Raw genomic sequence first — 24,907 nt, 5'->3', positions numbered from 1 at the left:
TGGGAAATACTCTACCTGCAGCACCGTCCTGTTCAGTGTTAGGGATCAGTGCGGTAGTGATGCAGGGCTAAGTGCAGATGCAGAACCTATTACACTATGATGCCAAAAGTATTGGGACGTTTGCCTTTACACACATGAACTTTAATGACATCCCAGTCTTAGTCCGTAGGGTTCAATATTGGGTTGGCTCCACCCTTTGCAGCTATAACAGCTTCAACTCTTCTGGGAAGGCTGTCCACAAGGTTTAGGAGTGTGTCTATGGGAATGTTTGATCATTCTTCCAGAAGAGCATTTGTGAGGTCAGGCACTGATGTTGGATGAGAAGGCCTGGCTCACAGTCTCCGCTCTAATTCATCCCAAAGGTGTTCTATCGGTTTGAGGTCAGGACCTTGCAGGCACCTGCACTGTGGCTACGATGGCAAACAGTCCAGCCCTGACAGAGCTGCATGGAGGAACTCCAGACCATAAATTCATGCTAAACTACATACTCCATACAATCATACTCCATGCAATCATAGGCTCAGCCGACACAATGTATTATCAGCTATGAAAAGGACGAGACTCTGTAATACAGAAATACTCAGGGAGCCATTCTGCTGTCATGCCGATCCTCTGGTTTCAGCACTATCATTGACCTGGAGGGAGTACACTGGGAGAGCGCTACCTGTTAAGGTCAGGATAACAATCTGTATACTAGGACCAGAGGATCACCATGACAGCCAGTCAGAGAGCATTTCAAGCCTCCACGTGTCTCTGGTGACAGGTTCTCTTTAGGTTTCAGATTAGACATATTTTCTCCCTGGTATTTTCTATCAGATTAACAACCGATATGTCCAAAATATGAAATGACCACCAAACCCCCCAACCCCCAATATATGAAATGACCACCAAACCCCCAACCCCCAATATATGAAATGACCAGCAACCCCCAATCTACAACCGATATATGAAATGACCACCAAACCCCCCCAACCCCCAATATATGCAATGACCACCAAACCCCAATCTACAACCGAAACATACGATATATGAAATGACCACCAAACCCCCCAACCCCCAATATATGCAATGACCACCAACCCCCCCAACCCCCAATCTACAACCGATACGTCCGATATGTGTAGCGCTGGTAGATTTTTAATCTACCACTGATAGGTAAATCTAGTGGGTCACTTATTAGATGAAGTTAGATTTGCCTCTGTTCCAGCTTGCCTGAGTTGCGTGTAGTTCCACATTGTGCCTGTGGGTGTCGTTGTCACCATAGGCTGGTGTTGGAAAGGCAACATGTTGAAGTGTATGAGTGCTCCTCTGTCCCGGAGATAACTCGGTGGAGGTGGTCCTCCGAGTTGCATTCTGGGAGAGGGTATTTATGGGACAGACGCCATGTTTTAGGGTTCGTTTTCAGCCACCTGCTGGCCCTCCTGGCCGACAGGTATGCGTTAAGAGTACCACCTCGTGCTCCTCTGTTCCGGAGGCCCACGTCGCTGTGGCATGTGGGTGGGCCCAGAAGCTTGTCTGGGGTCTACCACAGCAGCAGAGGAATGGTCCTGAGCTGTCTATCCTGAGTGAAGAAGCTGGACAACCGAGGAGATCCCAGGGGAGGAGCCGTCATGGAAGGATCATGCAGAGTGCTGGTCTGGAGGGGGGCCTGGTGACTCAGTTGGAGGACGTATCCTGAAGTAATCTTACTGCATAGTACTGCTTGGCTTAAAGGTTCAAGTACTGTGTCTGACATTCATCGCAAACCAATACATCCTGTGGCAGAGGATCGTACGGGTTTTATACCAAATAAGTCTGTGGCAGAGACTTTAGTTCGTGCTGCGTGCTGGCTGCTAGGCAAGTGAGAGAGGCCTATCCAGGCGGGCAAAGATTGAATCCCACAAGGGGAGCGCATTCAACCACAAGTGTTCAATTACAAAGAATGTTCTAAAGAGTACTAAGGAAAGGTATTTGAGCTTCCCTGCAACTTTCCTTCTGCCTCTTTCCTGCTACTTCCTGTATTATTTGTTCATTAAAGCATTGGAAAATATACTCAAGTGTTGGTGTCTACATCGTCCAGAGGTAAACTCAACGGGACCCTAGACCCGGTGCCGGTGAAACAGAGGTATCAAGAGTGAAGGTAACAGCCAGCTTTAAACCAGCAGCTCCACCGAGAGTTAGTGCTACATATGAAATGACCACCAACCCCCCCCCCCAACCCCCAATATATGAAATGACCACCAAACCCCCAAACCCCAATATATGAAATGACCACCAAACCCCCAAACCCCAATATATGAAATGACCACCAAACCCCCAAACCCCAATATATGAAATGACCACCAAACCCCCAAACCCCAATATATGAAATGACCACCAAACCCCCAAACCCCAATATATGAAATGACCACCAAACCCCAAACCCCAATATATGAAATGACCACCAACCCCCTCAACCCCAAGCTACAACCGATACGTCCGATATATGAAATGACCACCAACCCCCTGGGTATGGAGAGGAGACAATCTACAACCGATACGTCCGACATATGAAATGACCACCAACCCCCCGGGTATGGAGAGGAGACAATCTACAACTGATACGTCCGACATATGAAATGACCACCAACCCCCCCAACCCCCAATATATGCAATGACCACCAACACCCCCAACCCCCAATCTACAACCGATACATCCGATATATGAAATGATCACCAACCCCCCCAACCCCCAATCTACAACCGATATATGAAATGACCACCAAACCCCCCCAATCCCCAGTCTACAACCGATACGTCCAATATATGAAATGACCACCAACCCCCCCGAGTACGGAGAAGAGACAATCTACAACCGATACATCCGATATATGAAATGACCGCCAAACCCCCCCCACCCCCCAACTATGGAGAGGAGACAATTCACAACCGATACGTCAGATATATGAAATGACCACCAACCCCCGAGTAAGGAGAGGAGAGAATCTACAACCGATACGCCCGATATATGAAATGACCAACACACCCCCAAAAAAAACCCAAATATGGAGATGAGACAACCTACAACCGATACATCCGATATATGAAATGATCACTCAACCTCCCAAATATGGAGAGGAGACAATCATGAAATGACCACCCAACCCCCCAAATATGGAGAGGAGACAACCTACAACCAATACGTCCAATATATGAAATGAGCACCAAACTCCCCCAATCCCCCAAGTATGGAGAAGAGACAATCTACAACCAATACGTCCAATATATGAAATGACCACCAAACTCCCCTAATCCCCCAAGTATGGAGAGGAGACAATCTACAACCGATACATCTGATATATGTAATGACCACCAAACCCCCCAAATATGCTGAGGAGACAACCTAAAACCAATACATCCAATATATGAAATGACTACGAACCCCCCCCAAGTATGGAGAGGAGACAATCTACAACCAATACAGCCAATATATATAATGACCACCACCCCCCCAAAACCCTCAAGTATGGAGAGGAGACAATCTACAACCGATACATTCGATGTATGAAATGACCACCAACCCCCCCAAATCCCTCAAGTATGGAGTGGAGACAATCTACAACGATAAGTCCAATATATGAAATGACCACCCAACCTTCCAAATATGGAGAGGAGACAATCTACAAACGATATGTTCAATAAATGAAATGACCACCAAACTCCCCCAATGCCATAAGTATGGAGAGGACACAATCTAAAACCGATACATCCAATATATGAAATGACCACTCAAGCAACCAAATATGGAGAGGAGACAACCTACAACTGATACGTCCAATATATGAAATGACCACCAAACTCACCCCCTAACGAACCAAGTATGGAGAGGAGACAACCTACAACTGATATGTCCGATATATGAAATGACTACCGAACCCCCCAAACCCTCAAATATGGAGATGAGACAAGCTACAACCGATATATGAAATGACCACCAAGCCTTTAGGCTTCGCAGCCGGTTCCCTACTGTGCATGCAGGAAGGGCGCTGTGCTTTCTGAATGGCATGGTGGAGGTGGAAGGGTGGAAGGAGGGGCCGAACCTCCGGGGGGGGGGGGGGGGGGGGGGGGGGGCGAACCTCCGGGGGACCTCACTTAGGTGAGGTCTCCTGGAAGTGGGGACGGGGAACACGCTCCCCCTTGAAAGGAGCCAAATGTGGCAGCGGAGAGGGGAAAAAAGCAAACAAGCAGAGCTTCCCCTGTTGGGTGGAGCTCTGCTTTAACAACACATAGATGGACCTGTGTCTTTTTCCAACCTAACTATATACCTATGTAACGGATCAGCCATCAGCTGTCAGCGGGCTTCCCCACTGACAGCTGAATGAAAAAAAAAAAAAAACATTGCCGGCAATACAAAAATTTGAAAAAAAGGAGTGAGGGTTCCCCCAATCCATACCAGGCCCATGTCAAAGTTAAAAAAAGAAATGGCGTTGGGTCCCCCCCAAAATCCATATCTGAGCATGGACCAGAAAAAAAGGGGGAGAAAACCGAGCGCCCCCCTCTGAACCATACAAGGCCACATGCCCTCAACATGGGGGGGTTGCTTCGTGCAATGTTGATGGGGACAAAGGCCTCTTCCCCACAACCCTGGGCTGCAGTTGTGGGGAACTGCAGGCGGGGGGGCTTTTACAAGGGGACCCTCAGATCCCACCCCCCATGTGAATGAGTATGGGGTACATTGTGCATGCTGGGTCGGTGACATCACAAAGGCATGTCACCAGTTGGCCCCAACCCTTACCTATTTAAGAACTGTCTGACTGCGGAGCTTTTTTTTCCCCGGGTCCAACTATGTGGCGAGCGTAGTGATTGACAATGGATCTACATCGGGGGAACATTGTTTTTTTAATTTTTAATAAGGGAATTTTAAAAAACTGTGTGTGTGTTTTTATTTCTTTTTGACACTTTTTTGGTGAATGAGTAGGGGTACGATGTACCCCATAATCATTTACATGGGGGGCAGGATCTGGGGGCCCCCTTGTTGATTCCGATAAGCCCCCTGCCTGCATACCCCCACAACCCTGGCATCAACATGGGGACAAGGTGCTTTGGGGGGCAGGTGGGGGCGCTCACTCACCCCCCTTTCTTGGCCTGCCAGGCTGCATGTTTGGATTGGGCTCTGGTATGGATTTTGGGGGGACCCCACGTAATTTTTTTTTTTGTATTGCCGGCAATGTTTTTTTTTTCAAGAAAACTTGCAGCCGGGAAAATCAATTTAAATTCAATTTAAAATTTTTTAATTTTTTTAAAATTTAAAAATGTAAAAATTAATTTATATTAAATGACCACCAAACTCCCCCAACCCCCCAAGTATGAAGAGGAGACAATCTACAACCGATACGTCCGATATATGAAATAATCACCAAACTTACTGTGTATGGAGAGGAGATGATCACCGGACAAATTAATTTCCAGAGTGTGCAGAGACCTCGGAGGGGTCTCCATATCCAGGTCATTGCAGAAAAGGGTTGAATGCGCCCTATTGCCCAAGTCAGGAAAGGGTTTAATGTGCCACGTTCTCCAGGTCAGGTCTGAAAAGGGTTAAATGCCCCCCTATTTCCCACACATTTAGATTAGGGCAGGAAAAGGTTAAATGCACCCTCCATTTTCCAGGCCAGGAAAGGGTTAAAGTTGCTCCCCCATTCCTACCCATGCACACGCCTACACTTCCAAGGCCCATGACTAAGGTCTGGGGTGGAGCGAAACGCGTTGGAGGCATGCCTTGGGTTCGAACCCAGGCTGAGTCTGTCATTTACACTTTCACAGGGTCTTGCAGCGATGTGCGGCGTATAGGACTCTTCTTGTTCTTACAGGTCAAGAAAAAGGGTTAAATGTCCCGCATCCCCAAGGCCAGAGCAAGAAAATGGTTAAATACCCCCACATTTTCCAGGTCAGGGCAGGTCAGTAAGGTGGTAAATGCCCCTGGCTGCCCCAGGTCAGGTCATGAAAGGGTACATGCTCGCCATTGCCTAGGTCAGGAAAGGGTTAAATGTAACAGCCCCCCCCATTAGTCAGGTAAGAAAAGAGTTACGTTGATCCCCATTGTGCAGGGCAGGAAAGGGTTGATGTCCCTCATTTCCCAGGTCAGATCAGGAAATGTCCCCCCTCTATTGCCCCAGTCAAGTCAGCAAAGGGTTAAATGCCCCCCATTGCCCCAGTTAGGAAAAAGGTTAAATGCACCCCCCAGGTTAGGAAAGGGTTAAATGTCCCCAATTGCCTAGGTCAGGAAAGGGTTATATGCCCTTCATGTCACAAATGGGTTAAATGCCTCCAACCCCCTCCCCCATTGCCCAGGTCAGGAAATAATTAAGTGTACCCCTCATTCCCTGGGCCAGGAAAGGGTTTCTTGACCTCCCCCAATATCCAGTTCATTCTAGAAAAGGGTCGACTGGGCCCTAGTGCCTAGGTCAGGAAAGGGTTCAATGTGCCTCACCCCCCCCCCCCCCATTTCACCCACATTTTTATCAGGGCAGGAAAAGATTAAATGTCACCCTCCATTTCCCAGGTCAGGAAAGGGTTAAAGTTGCTCCCCCATTCCTACCCGCACACACACTCAAAGGTCAGCCCAAGAAAGCGTTAAATGTCCCCCATTCTCCAGGTCAGTAAGGGGTTAAATGCCCCCCATTGCTCAGGTCAGCTAAGGGTTACATGCCCCCCATTTCCCTAGTCAGGAAAAGGTTAAATGCCCCCCACTCCCCAGGTCAGGTCAAAGGGTAAATGCTCGCCATTGCCTAGGTCAGGAAAGAGTTACCCTCCCCCCCCATTGCCCAGGCCAGGGTTAATATCCCTCATTTCCCAGGTCAGATAAAAAAAAGGTTAAATGCCCCCAATTGCTCAGGTCAGCTAAAGGGTTAAATGCCCTCATTGCCCAGGGCTGATGAAAGGGTAAATTCTCAGCCTTTGCCTAGGTTAGGAAAGGGTTATAATTCCTTTAGGTCAGGAAGGGGTTATATGACCTCCCTACTGGCCAGATCAGGTAATGAACAAGTTAAAGTACAGGAAATGGTTAATGCCCCTCATTTCCCAGGGCAGATCAGGAAAGGGTTAAATGCTCCCATTGCTTAGGTAAGTCAGGTCACAAAAGGGTTAAATGCCCCCCAACCCCCCCCATTGCTCAGGTCAGGTCTGGAATGAGTGAATTGCACCCCCCATTGGTCAGGAAAGGGTTAATGCCCCCAGGTCAGGGCAGCAGAGGTGTTACAGCTCCCTGGGGGGTTTTATATAAACATGAGCGTCCAGGAGGCAGACAGACAGGTGCCCGGCTCTCCGGCGTGCGCACAGCTCATGGGCAAAGTATGTGAGTGCCGGGAAGTGTGCCCCCGGGGGGGGGGTAACAGACCACATGGGGCTCATTCTACAAAACCACAGAGGGGCCCCGCCTGAACACAACCCTCCGGCTCTGGAATCCGCATGATGTCACATTTCATACTTTTCCATAAAAGAATCCTCTGACATTCCCCAGACACCACGAAACATTTTACCGGTTATATTCCCCCCTATGTACAAAGAGGAGTCACAAGTCTCTTCTCCTGAACTCACTTCCTCCAAACGCCCTCCATGTCCTGGGCGCGGTGTGTGCAAGGAGTGACAGGGAGGTGGATTTGGGGCCCTGGTGTCATATACTGTATATGGTATTTGCAGGGCCACGGTGTGTGCTATACAGTATATACGGGGCCCCTGTGAGATGTATACTGCTTATACTTTAAATATAATAGAATTCCATTCTGAGTTACAAATAATAGACAAAGTCCTCAATCTTTCTGTATCTGTGTCTCATTCACCACACCAAGAATGTCCCTGGACCTGGATCTACCACCTGGAACCAGTAAATAACCCCGGGCACTGCATATCTTCTGAACTCAACATCAAATGTGCTTCATCTTCTCTACCACAACCTCATGGGCATAGACAATATGATGGCAATAATTGGGCATTAACTGGACAATCACGGCAATAACTGGGCAATAACTGGGCATTCATGGTGATAACTGGGCATTCATGGTGATAACTGGGCAATCATGGTGATAACTGGCCAATCATGGCAATAACTGGGCAGTAATCAGGCAAAAACTAAGCAATCATGGCAATAAACAGCCAATCACTGGGCAATCATGACAACAACTGGGCAGTCATGGCAATAACCAGGTAATCATGGCAATAACTGGACAGTCATGGCATTAACTGGGTAATAACTGGGCAATTAATAGGTAGTCATGGCATTAACTGGACAATAACCAAGACAATAATGGGGAAATCATGGCAATAACTGGGCAATCATGACGATAGCTGGTAAATCATGGCAATAACTAGGCAATCATGGCATTAACTGGACAATAATGGCAACAACCAGAAAATTATTGGACAATCATGGCAATAACTGGGCAATAATGGCACTAAACGGGCAATCATGGCAATAACTTGGCATTAACTGGGCAATAACTGGGCAATAACTGGGCAATAACTGAGCAATAACTGGGCAATCGTGGCAACAACTGGGTAATCACTGGGCAATCATGGCAAAAACTGGGCAGTCATGGCATTAACTGGGTAATAACTGGGCAATAATTAGACAATCATGGCATTGAGTAGGCAATCATTTCAATAACTGGGTAATAAGTGGGCAATCATGGAAGCAACCAGGCAATCACTGGGCAATCATGGCAATAATCGAGTAATCATAGCAATAACTGGGCAATCATGGCAATAATTGGGCAATCCTGAACATAACTGGGCAATCATGGCAATAACCGGGTAATCACTGGGCAATTATGGCAATAACTGGGCAGTCATGGCAATAACTGGGCAATAACTAGGCAATCATGGCAACAACCAGGCAATAACTGGGCAATCCTGAAAATAACTGGGCAATTATGGCAATAACCGGGTAATCACTGGGCAATTATGGCAATAACTGGGCAGTCATGGCAATAACTGGGCAATCATGGTATTAACTGAGTAATCATTTCAAAAACTGGGAAATAACTAGGAAATCGTGGCAATTACTGGCAATCATGGCAACAACCGGACATTCACTGGACATTCATGGCAATAACTGGGCAATAACAGAGAAATCATGGCAACACCTGGGCAATCATGGCAATTACTGGGTAATTACTGGGAAATTATGGCAATAACTGGGCAGTCATGGTATTAACTGGGTAATAACTGGGCAATAATTAGGCAATCACAGCATTGACTGGGCAATAACTAGACATTAACTGGGAAATCATGGCAATAACTTGGCAATAAACATGACAGCAAGTGGGTAATAACTAGGAAATCATGGCAATAACTGGGCAATCATGGCAACAACCGGGTAATCACTGGCAATAACTGGGCAGTAACAGAGCAATCATTGCAATAACGGGGCAATCATGGCAATTACCCATGTAATCACTAGGCAATTATGGAAATAACTGGGCATTCATGGCATTAACTGGGTAAAAACTGGGCAATAATTAGGCAATCATGGCATTAACTGGGCAATAGCCAGACAATAACTGGGCAATCGTGACAATAACTGGAAAATCATGGCAATAACTTGGCACTAATTAGGCAATAACCAGGCAATATCTGGGAAATCATGGCAATAACTGAGTAATCATGGTGGTAACTGGGCAATCAGGGCAGTAACTGAGCAATCATGGCAATGACCGGGCAATCATTTGAATAACTGGGTAATAAATAGGAAATTGTGCCAATAACTGGGAAATTGTGGCAATAACTTTGCATTAACTGGGTAATAACCAGGCAATTACTTGGAAATCATGGCAATAACTGGGCAATAACCAGGCAATAAATGGGCAATCATGGCAATAACCGGGTAATCACTGGGCAGTCATTTCAATAACTGGGTAATAACTAAGAAATCATGGCAAAAAACACTACCAGGCAATCATTGCTTTATGTTCAGGAGAAGGCCAAAAGGGGCTTGTGTTCCAGTAGAAGGAAAGAAGGATTGGGGTCCCAGTAGAAGGACAGGGGGATGGGGTCCCAGAAAAAGGACAGAAGGATTGGGGTCTCAGGAAAAGGACAGATGGATTGGGGTCCCAGAAGGACAGAAATATTGGTGTCCCAGAAGGACAGAAGGATTGGGGAAGGATTGGGATCCCATGAGAAGAACAGAAGGATTGGGGGTCCCAGAAGGTCAGAAGGATTAGGGTCCTGGGAGAAGGACACCACAAGAAGGACAGAAGGATTGGGGTCCCGGGAGAAAGACAGAAGGATTGGGGTTCCAGAAAGATTGGGGTCCCAGAACGACAGAAGGATTGGGGTTCCAGAAGAAGGACAGAAGAATTTGGGTCACAGAAGAAGGACAGAAGGATTGGGGTCACAGAAAGACAGAACAATTGGGGTCCCAGAAGAAGGACAGAACGATTGGGGTCCCAGAAGGAGGACAGAACGATTGGGGTCCCAGAAGGAGGACAGAACGATTGGGGTCCCAGAAGGAGGACAGAACGATTGGGGTCCCAGAAGAAGGACAGAACGATTGGGGTCCCAGAGGAAGGACAGAACGATTGGGGTCCCAGAGGAAGGACAGAAGGATTGGGGTCCCAGAAGAAGAACAGAAGGATTGGGGTCCCAGAAGAAGGACAGAAGGATTGGGGTCCCAGAAGAAGGACAGAAGGATTGGGGTCCCAGAGGAAGGACAGAACGATTGGGGTCCCAGAGGAAGGACAGAAGGATTGGGGTCCCAGAAGAAGAACAGAAGGATTGGGGTCCCAGAAGAAGGACAGAAGGATTGGGGTCCCAGAAGAAGGACAGAAGGATTGGGGTCCCAGAAGAAGGACAGAAGGATTGGGGTCCCAGAAGAAGGACAGAAGGATTGGGGTCCCAGAAGAAGGACAGAAGGATTGGGGTCCCAGAAGGACAGAAGGATTGGGGTCCCAGAAGAAGGACAGAAGGATTGGGGTCCCAGAAGAAGGACAGAAGGATTGGGGTCCCAGAAGAAGGACAGAAGGATTGGGGTCCCAGAAGAAGGACAGAAGGATTGGGGTCCCAGAAGAAGGACAGAAGGATTGGGGTCCCAGAAGAAGGACAGAAGGAATGGGGTCCCCGGAGAAGGACAGAAGGATTGGGGTCCCAGAAGAAGGACAGAAGGATTGGGGTCCCAGAAGGACAGAAGGATTGGGGTCCCCGGAGAAGGACAGAAGGATTGGGGTCCCAGAAGAAGGACAGAAGGATTGGGGTCCCCGGAGAAGGACAGAAGGATTGGGGTCCCAGAAGAAGGACAGAAGGATTGGGGTCCCAGAAGGACAGAAGGATTGGGGTCCCCGGAGAAGGACAGAAGGATTGGGGTCCCAGAAGAAAGACAGAAGGATTGGGGTCCCCGGAGAAGGACAGAAGGATTGGGGTCCTCGGAGAAGGACAGAAGGATTGGGGTCCAAGAAGAAGGACAGAAGGATTGGGGTCCCAGAAGAAGGACAGAAGGATTGGGGTCCCAGAAGAAGGACAGAAGGATTGGGGTCCCCGGAGAAGGACAGAAGGATTGGGGTCCAAGAAGAAGGACAGAAGGATTGGGGTCCCAGTAGAAGGACAGAAGGATTGGGGTCCCAGAAGAAGGACAGAAGGATTGGGGTCCCAGAAGAAGGACAGAAGGATTGGGGTCCCTAAGATAAACAGTTGTATAGATTGTTATCACTTAGAGGAGGTGGGGCCCAAAGGCAGCACAGTCAGCACTCAGCTGATCACAGCAGATGAGATCTTCCATTAGACGATCAATAGACAGATGGCCGACCTCCGGGGACTTCCCGACACAACAGATCAGTCCCCACAGCGCCACCTCCTCTCCTCCCTGACCGTTCTGCTGATTCATAAAGCCGTTCTCATCCCATTCTCAGAGAAATCAAATTCTTCCCAACATTTCCCCGATCTGCAAAGATTTTCCACCAAAAGGTTTTCAGAGAAACGACTAGCCATACACCATACAATCTGATTGTATAATCTGCTTTATATCTACCATCAACAATCTAATAAGAGGACCTTCCTCATCTATCCAGTCAGGCCAGCCATTCCACTACATAGCTGTTGGCAGATCAAGGTGTGAGGACAGCTTTAGACCCGACCATCCACCATACAATCTGATTGTACAATCTCCTTTAGATCTTTGCAGTACAAGGGCCGGCCTTGATACTAATTGTAGGGAGTTTAAAGGAACATTGTACAGAGATTGTACAACCAGATTGTAAAGTGTATGGTCAGCCTTAAAGCTTCCCATAATCAGGCCCGGTGCACATGTTCTGACAGATCGGAGAACAACGTCCAAATGTTTGGACAGATTGGTTGTCATGGTAGGACAGGTTATGGAGATGTGTGCCATACAATCGATGTTGGGAAGGGATCAGCTGAATGAGTCGGGCTCGCAATGTACAGAAATACCGAATGTATACAACCTTTCATCAGCACTGACCACCAATCGCCCATCACACCCGCCATATCGGTACAGCACAATCGGGAACACAGACCCCAATCTTTGGAAACTCTCACCACGCATGGGATCAGACCCTCAAAGATAATCTCTCCACAGAGTCGACCATCATACAACCAGATTGTCCATCCTGAGTCTTCCTGTGTATGGGGTCAATCTCAAAGATATGATATCTGATGTTCAATTCCCACTCAGTCTGAGGTCTACATCTACATCTGCCGCACACACATATGGGGAGATCTGTGGGGTGGGGGTTGGTGAGCTGAGACCAGGTGGGGTCTTCTGATTGACAATTGGCACAATGTACATAATCTGTACAGAGCTATGTGGCCACACACTTTACAACCTGATTGTACAATCTTACGAGATTAGCTGAGAAGATTCAAATGTTTAACAACAGGTGAGATCAAATCTAACAACCCGACTTATTCCATCCCGACTCATCCAACTTCACACCAATTTGATCCATACAGATTCCTTCAGATCTCGGGAAAATGTATCTAATAATAATGGAGTGTACAATCAGATTGTAGTGTGATCAGGTTCACACCACCAACCACAAGAGATCACTACAAAACACCACCAACCTCAACCAATCACCACCAACCACAACCAATCACCACCAACCGCAAGAGATCACTACAAAACACCACCAAAGTCCTCCTATCACCACCAACCACTTCCAATCACTACCAACCACTTCCAATCACTACTAATCACTACCAACCACAACCAATAGCCACTAAACACCTCCAATCACCACCAACCACAACCAATAACCATCAACCGCAACCAATCACCACCAACCACAACCAATCACTACCAATCACTACCAACCACAACCAATAGCCACTAAACACCTCCAATCACCACCAACCACAACCAATCACCACCAACCACAACCAATAACCATCAACTGCAACCAATCACCACCAACCACCTCCAATCACCACCAACCACAACCAATAACCATCAGCTGCAACCAATCACCACCAACCACAACCAATCACCACCAACCGCAACCAATAACCATCAACTGCAACCAATCACCACCAATCACAACCAATCACCACCAACCACAACCAATCACCACCAACCACCTCCAATCACCACCAACCACAACCAATAACCATCAACTGCAACCAATCACCACCAACCACAACCAATCACCACCAACCGCAACCAATCACCACCAACCGCAAGAGATCACTACAAAACACCACCAAAGTCCTCCTATCACCACCAACCACTTCCAATCACTACCAACCACTTCCAATCACTACTAATCACTACCAACCACAACCAATAGCCACTAAACACCTCCAATCACCACCAACCACAACCAATAACCATCAACCGCAACCAATCACCACCAACCACAACCAATCACTACCAATCACTACCAACCACAACCAATAGCCACTAAACACCTCCAATCACCACCAACCACAACCAATCACCACCAACCACAACCAATAACCATCAACTGCAGCCAATCACCACCAACCACCTCCAATCACCACCAACCACAACCAATAACCATCAGCTGCAACCAATCACCACCAACCACAACCAATCACCACCAACCGCAACCAATAACCATCAACTGCAACCAATCACCACCAACCACAACCAATCACCACCAACCACAACCAATCACCACCAACCACCTCCAATCACCACCAACCACAACCAATAACCATCAACTGCAACCAATCACCACCAACCACAAGAGATCACTACAAAACACCACCAAAGTCCTCCTATCACCACCAACCACTTCCAATCACTACCAACCACTTCCAATCACTACCAATCACTACCAACCACAACCAATAGCCACTAAACACCTCCAATCACCACCAACCACAACCAATCACCACCAACCACAACCAATAACCATCAACTGCAACCAATCACCACCAACCACCTCCAATCACCACCAACCACAACCAATAACCATCAGCTGCAACCAATCACCACCAACCACAACCAATCACCACCAACCGCAACCAATAACCATCAACTGCAACCAATCACCACCAACCACAACCAATCACCACCAACCACAACCAATCACCACCAACCACCTCCAATCACCACCAACCACAACCAATAACCATCAACTGCAACCAATCACCACCAACCACAACCAATCACCACCAACCGCAAGAGATCACTACAAAACACCACCAAAGTCCTCCTATCACCACCAACCACTTCCAATCACTACCAACCACTTCCAATCACTACTAATCACTACCAACCACAACCAATAGCCACTAAACACCTCCAATCACCACCAACCACAACCAATAACCATCAACCGCAACCAATCACCACCAACCACTTCCAATCACTACCAACCACTTCCAATCACTACCAACCACAACCAATAGCCACTAAACACCTCCAATCACCACCAACCACAACCAATCACCACCAACCACAACCAATAACCATCAACTGCAACCAATCACCACCAACCACCTCCAATCACCACCAACCACAACCAATAACCATCAGCTGCAACCAATCACCACCAACCACAACCAATCACCACCAACCGCAACCAATAACCATCAACTGCAACCAATCACCACCAACCACAACCAATCACCACCAACCACAACCAATCACCACCAACCACCTCCAATCACCACCAACCACAACCAATAACCATCAACTGCAACCAATCACCACCAACCACAACCAATCACCACCAACCGCAAGAGATCACTACAAAACACCACCAAAGTCCTCCTATCACCACCAACCACTTCCAATCACTACCAACCACTTCCAATCACTACTAATCACTACCAACCACAACCAATAGCCACTAAACACCTCCAATCACCACCAACCACAACCAATAACCATCAACCGCAACCAATCACCACCAACCACTTCCAATCACTACCAATCACTACCAACCACAACCAATAGCCACTAAACACCTCCAATCACCACCAACCACAACCAATCACCACCAACCACAACCAATAACCATCAACTGCAACCAATCACCACCAACCACCTCCAATCACCACCAACCACAACCAATAACCATCAGCTGCAACCAATCACCACCAACCACAACCAATCACCACCAACCGCAACCAATAACCATCAACTGCAACCAATCACCACCAACCACAACCAATCACCACCAACCACAACCAATCACCACCAACCACCTCCAATCACCACCAACCACAACCAATAACCATCAACTGCAACCAATCACCACCAACCACAACCAATCACCACCAACCGCAAGAGATCACTACAAAACACCACCAAAGTCCTCCTATCACCACCAACCACTTCCAATCACTACCAACCACTTCCAATCACTACTAATCACTACCAACCACAACCAATAGCCACTAAACACCTCCAATCACCACCAACCACAACCAATAACCATCAACCGCAACCAATCACCACCAACCACAACCAATCACTACCAATCACTACCAACCACAACCAATAGCCACTAAACACCTCCAATCACCACCAACCACAACCAATCACCACCAACCACAACCAATAACCATCAACTGCAACCAATCACCACCAACCACCTCCAATCACCACCAACCACAACCAATAACCATCAGCTGCAACCAATCACCACCAACCACAACCAATCACCACCAACCGCAACCAATAACCATCAACTGCAACCAATCACCACCAACCACAACCAATCACCACCAACCACAACCAATCACCACCAACCACCTCCAATCACCACCAACCACAACCAATAACCATCAACTGCAACCAATCACCACCAACCACAACCAATCACCACCAACCGCAAGAGATCACTACAAAACACCACCAAAGTCCTCCTATCACCACCAACCACTTCCAATCACTACCAACCACTTCCAACCACAACCAATAGCCACTAAACACCTCCAATCACCACCAACCACAACCAATAACCATCAACCGCAACCAATCACCACCAACCACAACCAATCACTACCAACCACTTCCAATCACTACCAACCACAACCAATAGCCACTAAACACCTCCAATCACCACCAACCACAACCAATCACCACCAACCACAACCAATAACCATCAACTGCAACCAATCACCACCAACCACCTCCAATCACCACCAACCACAACCAATAACCATCAACTGCAACCAATCACCACCAACCACCTCTTATCACCACCAACCACAACCAATAACCATCAACCGCAACCAATCACCACCAACCACAACCAATCACCACCAACCACAACCAATAACCATCAACTGCAACCAATCACCACCAACCACATCCAATCACCACCAACCACAACCAATCACCACCAACCACAACCAATAACCATCAACTGCAACCAATCACCACCAACCACCTCCAATCACCACCAACCACAACCAATAACCATCAACTGCAACCAATCACCACCAACCACCTCTTATCACCACCAACCACAACCAATCACCACCAACCACAACCAATCACCACCAACCACAACCAATCACCACCAACCACCTCCAATCACCACCAACCACAACCAATAACCATCAACTGCAACCAATCACCACCAACCACAACCAATCACCACAAACCCCCAACCTCCATTTATAGACTCCACCCTCTTCATCCAATCACCTCCATTCATATACTTCACCCTCTCCATCCAATCACCTTCATTCATAGACTCCACCCTCTCCATCCAATCACCACAAACCCCCCAACCTCTATTTATAGACTTCACCCTCCCCATCCAATCACCTCCATTCGTAGACTTCACCCTCCCCATCCAATCACCTTCATTCATAGACTTCACCCTCCCCATCCAATCACCTCCATTCATAGACTTCACCCTCTCCATCCAATCACCTTCATTCATAGACTCCACCCTCTCCATCCAATCACCACAACCCCCCAACCTCCATTTATAGACTTCACCCTCCCCATCCAATCACCTCCATTCATAGAATTCACCCTCTCCATCCAATCACCTTCATTCATAGACTCCACCCTCTCCATCCAATCACCACAACCCCCCAACCTCCATTTATAGACTTCACCCTCCCCATCCAATCACCTCCATTCGTAGACTCCACCCTCTCCATCCAATCACCACAACCCCCCAACCTCCATTTATAGACTTCACCCTCCCCATCCAATCACCTCCATTCATAGACTTCACCCTCTCCATCCAATCACCTTCATTCATAGACTCCACCCTCTCCATCCAATCACCTTCATTCATAGACTCCACCCTCTCCATCCAATCACCACAAACCCCCAACCTCCTTTTATAGACTTCACCCTCTCCATCCAATCACCACAAATCCCCAACCTCCATTCATAGACTCCACCCTCTCCATCCAATCACCTCCATTCATAGACTCCACCCTCTCCATCAAATCACCTTCATTCAGAAACTCCACCCTCTCCATCCAATCACCACAAACCCCCAACCTCCATTCATAGACTCCACCCTCTCCATCCAATCACCTCCATTCATAGACTCCACCCTCTCCATCAAATCACCTTCATTCATAAACTCCACCCTCTCCACCCAATCACCTCCATTCATAGACTCTGCCCTCTCCATCCAATCACCTCCATTCATGGACTTCACCCTCTCCATCCAATCACTTTCATTCATAGACTCCACCCTCTCCATCCAATCACTTTCATTCATAAACTCCACTCTCTCCATCCATTCACCACAAACCTCCAACCTCCATTCATAGACTCCACCCTCTCCATCCAATCACCACAAACAACCAACCTCCATTCATAGACTCATACCTCTCTGTCCAATCACCTCCATTCACAGACTCCACCCTCTCCATCCAATCCCCTCCATTCATAGACTCCACCCTCTCTGTCCAATCACCTCCACTCATAGACTCCAACCTCTTTGTCCAATCACCTTTATTCACAGACTTCACCCTCTCCATCCAATCCATTCATAGATTCCAACCCCTCTGTCCAATCACCTTCGTTCACAGACTCCACCCTCTCTGTCCAATCACCTCCATTTACAGACTCCACCCTCTCCGTCCAATCACCTCCACTCATAGACTCCAACCTCTTTGTCCAATCACCTCCATTCATAGATTCCACTCTCTCCATCCAAATGCCTCAATTCATAGACTCCACCCTCTCCATCCAATTACCTCCATTTAATACCAGACACCCCTTTAACCGTTGACCTCCATTCGCCACCAGATACAATTCCCTCTATCCAGTCACCTTCACCCACTACCAGACACCCTTCCCTTCATCTATTCACCTCCATCTACCACCAGACACCCTTCCCTTCATCTATTCACCTCCACCACCACCAGACACCCTTCCCTTCATCTATTCACCTCCACCACCACCAGACACCCTTCCCTCCATCCACCACCAGACACCATTCCCTTCATCCAATCAACTCCACCACCACCAGACACCCTTTCCTCCATCCAATCACCTTCACCCACCACCAGGCACCATTCCTGCCATCCAATAACATTCATTCACTACTAGATGTCCTTTCCTTTCCTCCTTCCAATCACCTTTATTCATCAATAGACCCCCTTCCCTCCATCCATTCACCTTCATTTACCACCAGACATCCTTCCCTCGGTCCAATCACCTCCATTCACCACCAGGCACCAATCCTGCCATCCAATAACATTCATTAACTATCAGACACCCTTCCCTCCATCCAATCACCAGACACCCTTCCTGCCATCCAATTAAATCCATCTACCACCAGAAATCTTTCCCTCCATCCAACCACCTCTATCCACCACCAGACACCCTTTCCTCCATCCATTCACCTCTATCCACCACCAGACACCCTTCCCTCCATCCATTCACCTCTATCCACCACCAGATGTCCCTTCATCCATCCAATCACCTCCATCCAACCACCTCCATTTAAAAGCAGACACCCCTTCCTTCAACCATTGACCTCAATCAACCACCATATACCCTTCCCTCCATCCACCACCAGACACCCTTCCCTCCATCCAATCACCTCCAGCCACCACCAGACACCCTTCCCTCCATCCAATCACCTCCACCCACCACCAGGCACCCTTCCTACCATCCAATAAAATATATCTACCACCAGACACCCTTTCCTCCATCCAGTCACCTTCATCCACCACCAGACACCCTTCCCTCCATCCAGTCACCTCCATCCACCACTAGACACCCTTCCCTCCAATCATCTCCATCAACCATCAGACACCCTTCCATCCATCCAATCACCTGCACCATGACCACCACCAGACACCCTTCCTTCCATCCAATGAAATTCATCTACCACCAGACACCTTTCCCTCCATCCAATCACCTCTATCCACCACCAGACATCCCTCCCTCCATCCACCTACATCTATCCACCATCAGACACCCTTCCTTCCAACCAATTACTTCCACCCACCCTTCCCTCCATCCACCTCTATTCACAACCAGACCCTCTTCCCTTCATCCATTCTCTTCCATTTACCACCAAACACCCTTTCCTCCATCCACCTCTATTCACAACCAGACCCTCTTCCCTTCATCCATTCTCTTCCATTTACCACCAAACACCCTTTCCTCCATCCATTCACCTCTATTCACAACCAGACCCTCTTCCCTTCATCCATTCTCTTCCATTTACCACCAAACACCCTTTCCTCCATCCATTCACCTCTATTCACAACCAGACCCTCTTCCCTTCATCCATTCTCTTCCATTGACTACCAAACATCCTTCCCTCCATCCATTCACCTCCATTCACCACCAGACACCTTTACCTCCATCCAGCCACCTCTGTTCACCATCAGACACCCTTCTCTCCATCTATTTACCTCCATTCACCACCAGGCACCCTTTTATCATCCAATCTCCTCCATTCACTGTCAGACAACCTTCCCTCCTTCCATTCACCTCTATTTACCACTAGACACTCTTCCCTCCAACCATTCACCTCCATTCAACACCAGAGACCATTGCCTTTGTCCAATCATCTCCATTTACTGCCCGGCACCCTTCCCCCCATCCAGACACCCTTCCCTCCACCCACCCCTCTCCATTTACTACCATTTACCACCACACTTCCTTCTGTCCAAACACCTCCATTCACCACCATTCTCTCCATCCAATACCATCCATTCACTACTAGACACCCTTCTATTTCTCCAATCACCTCCATATGCCACAAGTCGCCCTTCCTTTTGTCCAATCACCTCAATTTACCACCAGACAGCCTTCCTTCCAACCAATTACCTCCACCCACCCTTCCCTCCATCCACCTCTATTCACAACCAGACCCTCTTCACTTCATCCATTCACTTCCATTTACCCAAACACCCTTTCCTCAATCTATTCACCTCTATTCACAACCAGACCCTCTTCCCTTCATTGATTCACTTCCATTGACTACCAAACATCCTTCCCTCCATCCATTCACCTCCATTCACCACCAGACACTTTTCCCTCCATCCAGCCACCTCTGTTCACCACCAGACACCCTTCTCTCCATCTATTTACCTCCATTCTCCATCCAATCTCCTCCTTTCACTGTCAGACAACCTTCCCTCCATCCATTCACCACCAGACACCCTTCCCTCCAACCATTCACCTCCATCCAACACCAGAGACCATTGCCTCTGTCCAATCATCTCCATTCACTGCCCGGCACCCTTCCCCCCATCCATTCACCTTAATTCACCCGGATATTTGGCAGGAAGGAGTTGGGCACCAGAGGATGGAGAGACCTGAGGTTGTCATCACACAAAATGGCCACCTTGCTGGTGAAGGATGACTTCCAGTGGCTTAATTTGCTCCTAGAACCTTTCTACCTCCCAGATCTATACTTCAGGGGCCCTTCCTGTGCTTGGGAAGCTTCCTCCCCCACACATTCGGATGAAATATTCTAGAGAGATTGGCACGATGGCGTGTATTGGTGAGAGTGATGTCATGAAGGTCATCTTCTGACCACAGCACAGACAGCAAATCCCGATACCCCCTCAAACAAAAGGTATATCTCCCATGTGATCAGAAGACACCGAAACCTGGCTATTTACATCCCCAACAACTGTCCCTCATCATAGGGGTGACCCAATCACATTCCAATCTCCCATCATCAGGATCTCCTGACAGATTGTTGGAGCCATCAGAACACCTCCATCTGAATGAGTCAATAGATCCTAATAATGATAGTGTCACTCTACCACAGAGAGAGTCCATCCACATCAAACAGTCCCTGATAGAGCTCCACCAGCCCAGACCTGCATGATGGAGGCCACATACCCCGAGAGGGGCAGACATTGCACAATCCCAAAAGTGGAACCTGAACACCAAGCCCGATGGAGAAGGAAGAACATATCAGGGGGAACTTACCTTGCCCATTGTTCTGGATGAATCAATAGATCCTGATATTGGTGGTGCCACCCTACCACCGAGGGTGAGCTCCACATCAAACAGTCCCCGACACTCATCAGAGCTCCAGTTTCCCAGACCTACATGACATGGAGGCCACAACTCCCCAGCAGGACAGACATTGCACAATCCTGAAGGTGGAACCTGAACACCAAACCTGATGGAGAAGGAAGAATGTATCAGTGGACACTTACCTCGCCCATTGTTCTGGATGAACTGGATGACATTGGCCTCATTTTCATCCTCGGGGTACATCTGGGAGTCCACAGTCAGATTGTTTAACTCCTTCAGGGCCAGGAAGACCCCTTCAATGATGAAGTAATGAGGCCGATGGTCCTTCTTGACATCGTGGTAGACGAGAGCAGCCCGAGAGGTCCAGTTGAAGTGGTCATGTAGGTGAGTTACGAACTCCCCGAGCTTGTTGGCTGTGGGGCCTGTCCTCACTGTTGTGTTGTACTGTTCATCATCAGGTTTAAAGCCAAATGCCACGGCCCCAGCTGTTATAAGCGGAAGGCGCCAATGGGTGGCAAAGCGGGCAACCGAGGCAGTAGGATAGACGCATCCTGGACCAAAAAGTACGTCAGGGTTGTGGTAGAGCTTCAAGTCTACGGCATTGAGAGGGGCCACATATTCCGAGCAGGCCCCGTCCAGCTCAGAGGTCAGGAAGATTATTTTCACCTGATATCCCGGCAGGAGCTGAAGTTCATTCTGTGCCCGTTCCACCGCCATATGCAATGCCGGGGACACGCGGGGCCACGACCAAGCATAGCGCAGGTTGCTGTCAGGCAGGACCACGGCCAATGTCAATGTGCGGTTAGCGGTGGGAGTCTGATGGGAAGGCAGCGGAAGGCAGGACAGGAAAAGAAGGAGAAGGAAGGTAGGTAGAGTGCTGAGTCTCGGGACAGGACACTCCAATATTGGCATCGTCATCTAGGAGTTGGAGGGTGCTCTACGGCGTCCAGGAACACGCGTCTCAGTCACGTATGTAGACGGGCCATACCCTCCACACCCAAAGGGCAGCGTCAGACGGGGGGGGGGAGCCTCCCCTGGGCACACAGGACAGGAGCAAAAACACACACAGATATCCCAGAGCTGAGAGAAGACTGCTATGAGATCGTCTCCTCCTCCTCCTTACTTCACAGCCCCCCTCACCTCTCTCTCCAGATGTCATACCACAAACACCGAGACCAAGGGGCACCACTCCCCCTACAGGCCACCTACCGCTACTGACGTCCTATACATTGTGTCCTGTAATCTTATACTCAGCTAAAAACAGAACTCCTAATCTCTATAGGTCTCCGCTACAATCCCTGCACCATCCCAACATGGAGACCAAACATAAACAGCTCCTATAGGAGGGCGGAGGGGATACAAACTGCAACTGTGTAACATACGCAGAGCTTCTACTAAAGACACATAATATATATATATACCGCATACTGTAACTATGTAACATACACAGAGCTTCTACTAAAGACACATAATATATATATATACACACACACACACACATACACCGCATACCGCAACTATGTAACATACGGAGAGCTTCTACTAATAACTATATTAATATAGCTTTTTTTTAGGGGGAACTTGGTGGAACTGAGTTCCACCACCTCTGGCTCAGACCCTTTGGTGCCTCCTCACCACAATCACTTGTAAACATAGAAGTCTGGTTTCTGTGTTTACAAGTGACAGCTCTGCACTCTGTATGTAATGCAATCCTGGTATTTAATGCCCCTTTAAGACTCTTCTACTGTTTGTTAAATATGACCACACCCACTATTTGATGTGATTTGGAGTGTGTGTGGGTGGAGGGGTTTTGGGGGGTCGTGGTTGAGTTCCAGCACCTATTGTTTGAGGAAAAAAAGCCCTGTATATATATATATAAACTACATCATACTGCAACTATGTAAAAATATATGAAAATTTTCTACAAAAATAAAAAAAATCAACTATAAACTGCAACAGAGTTATGCCCCATACACACGATCGGACATTGATCGGACATTCCGACAACAAAATCCTAGGATTTTTTCCGACGGATGTTGGCTCAAACTTGTCTTGCATACACACGGTCACACAAAGTTGTCGGAAAATCCCATCGTTCTAAACACGGTGACATAAAACACGTACGTCGGGACTATAAACGGGGCAGTGGCCAATAGCTTTCATCTCTTAATTTATTCTGAGCATGCGTGGCACTTTGTCCGTTGGATTTGTGTACACACGATCGGAAATTCAACGGATTTTGTTGTCGGAAAATTTTATAGCCTGCTCTCCAACTTTGTGTGTCGGAAAATCTGATGGAAAATGTGTGATGGAGCCCACACACGGTCGGAATTTCCGACAACAAGGTCCTATCACACATTTTCCATCGGAAAATCCGACCGTGTGTACGGGGCAATACAACACACAGAGAGCGTCTACTAAATAAATACATAACATATAAGCTGTAACAGAGTGACAACATTTAAAGAACAACATTCTACTAAATAAACACATTATTGACACATATATGTAAAATCTAAACTGCAACTAAGTAACAACATGCAGAGAGGTTCTACTAAGCAGACACATAAAATAAAGACTTCCATACTGCAACTATGTAACAACACATAGAAAGGTTCTAGTAAATAAACACAATGTAACAACGGATGAAAATGTTGTACTAAAATGATGTAAGTGTACAATGTATGTGTAAAGAGATGCGTTAAATTGATGTCGCTGTTTAAGTACCTGAAATAAATAAAGACATAAAATATAAGCTGCAACTATGTAACCACATAGAGACACATTCTACTAAATAAAGACATAATATATAAGCTGTAACAGAGTGACAACATATGAAAAACGACATTCTACTAAACACACACACACAGTATATAAGATATAAACTGAAAACATATGGAGAGATAGACACTGCAACTAAGTAACAATGAATGAAAATGTTCTGCTAAATAAAAACATAAAAATTAAACAGAGTGAAAGTATAGGAAAGACAAACACATAATTCACACACAAAGATATAAACCACAACTATGT

General features: G+C 47.6%; 1 protein-coding gene across 1 annotated transcript in view; it reads right to left on the bottom strand.

The window, feature by feature from the left end:
- The window catches only part of NPR2 (natriuretic peptide receptor 2), a 187,154-nt gene extending 164,157 nt beyond the window's left edge, over positions 1-22,997 (bottom strand). The window contains exon 1 of the mRNA XM_073612133.1: positions 22,057-22,997. Coding sequence (XP_073468234.1) covers positions 22,057-22,792 — 736 coding nt within the window. The 5' untranslated portion in view covers positions 22,793-22,997. The remainder of the gene's footprint in view (positions 1-22,056) is intronic.
- Between the last annotated feature and the right edge of the window lie 1,910 nt (positions 22,998-24,907).

This window comes from Aquarana catesbeiana, linkage group LG01 (genome assembly GCF_042186555.1).
Source record: "Aquarana catesbeiana isolate 2022-GZ linkage group LG01, ASM4218655v1, whole genome shotgun sequence".
Lineage (NCBI taxonomy): Eukaryota > Metazoa > Chordata > Amphibia > Anura > Ranidae > Aquarana > Aquarana catesbeiana.
Note: the sequence above shows the minus strand (reverse complement) of the source record. Positions and strands in the feature narration are given on the sequence as shown.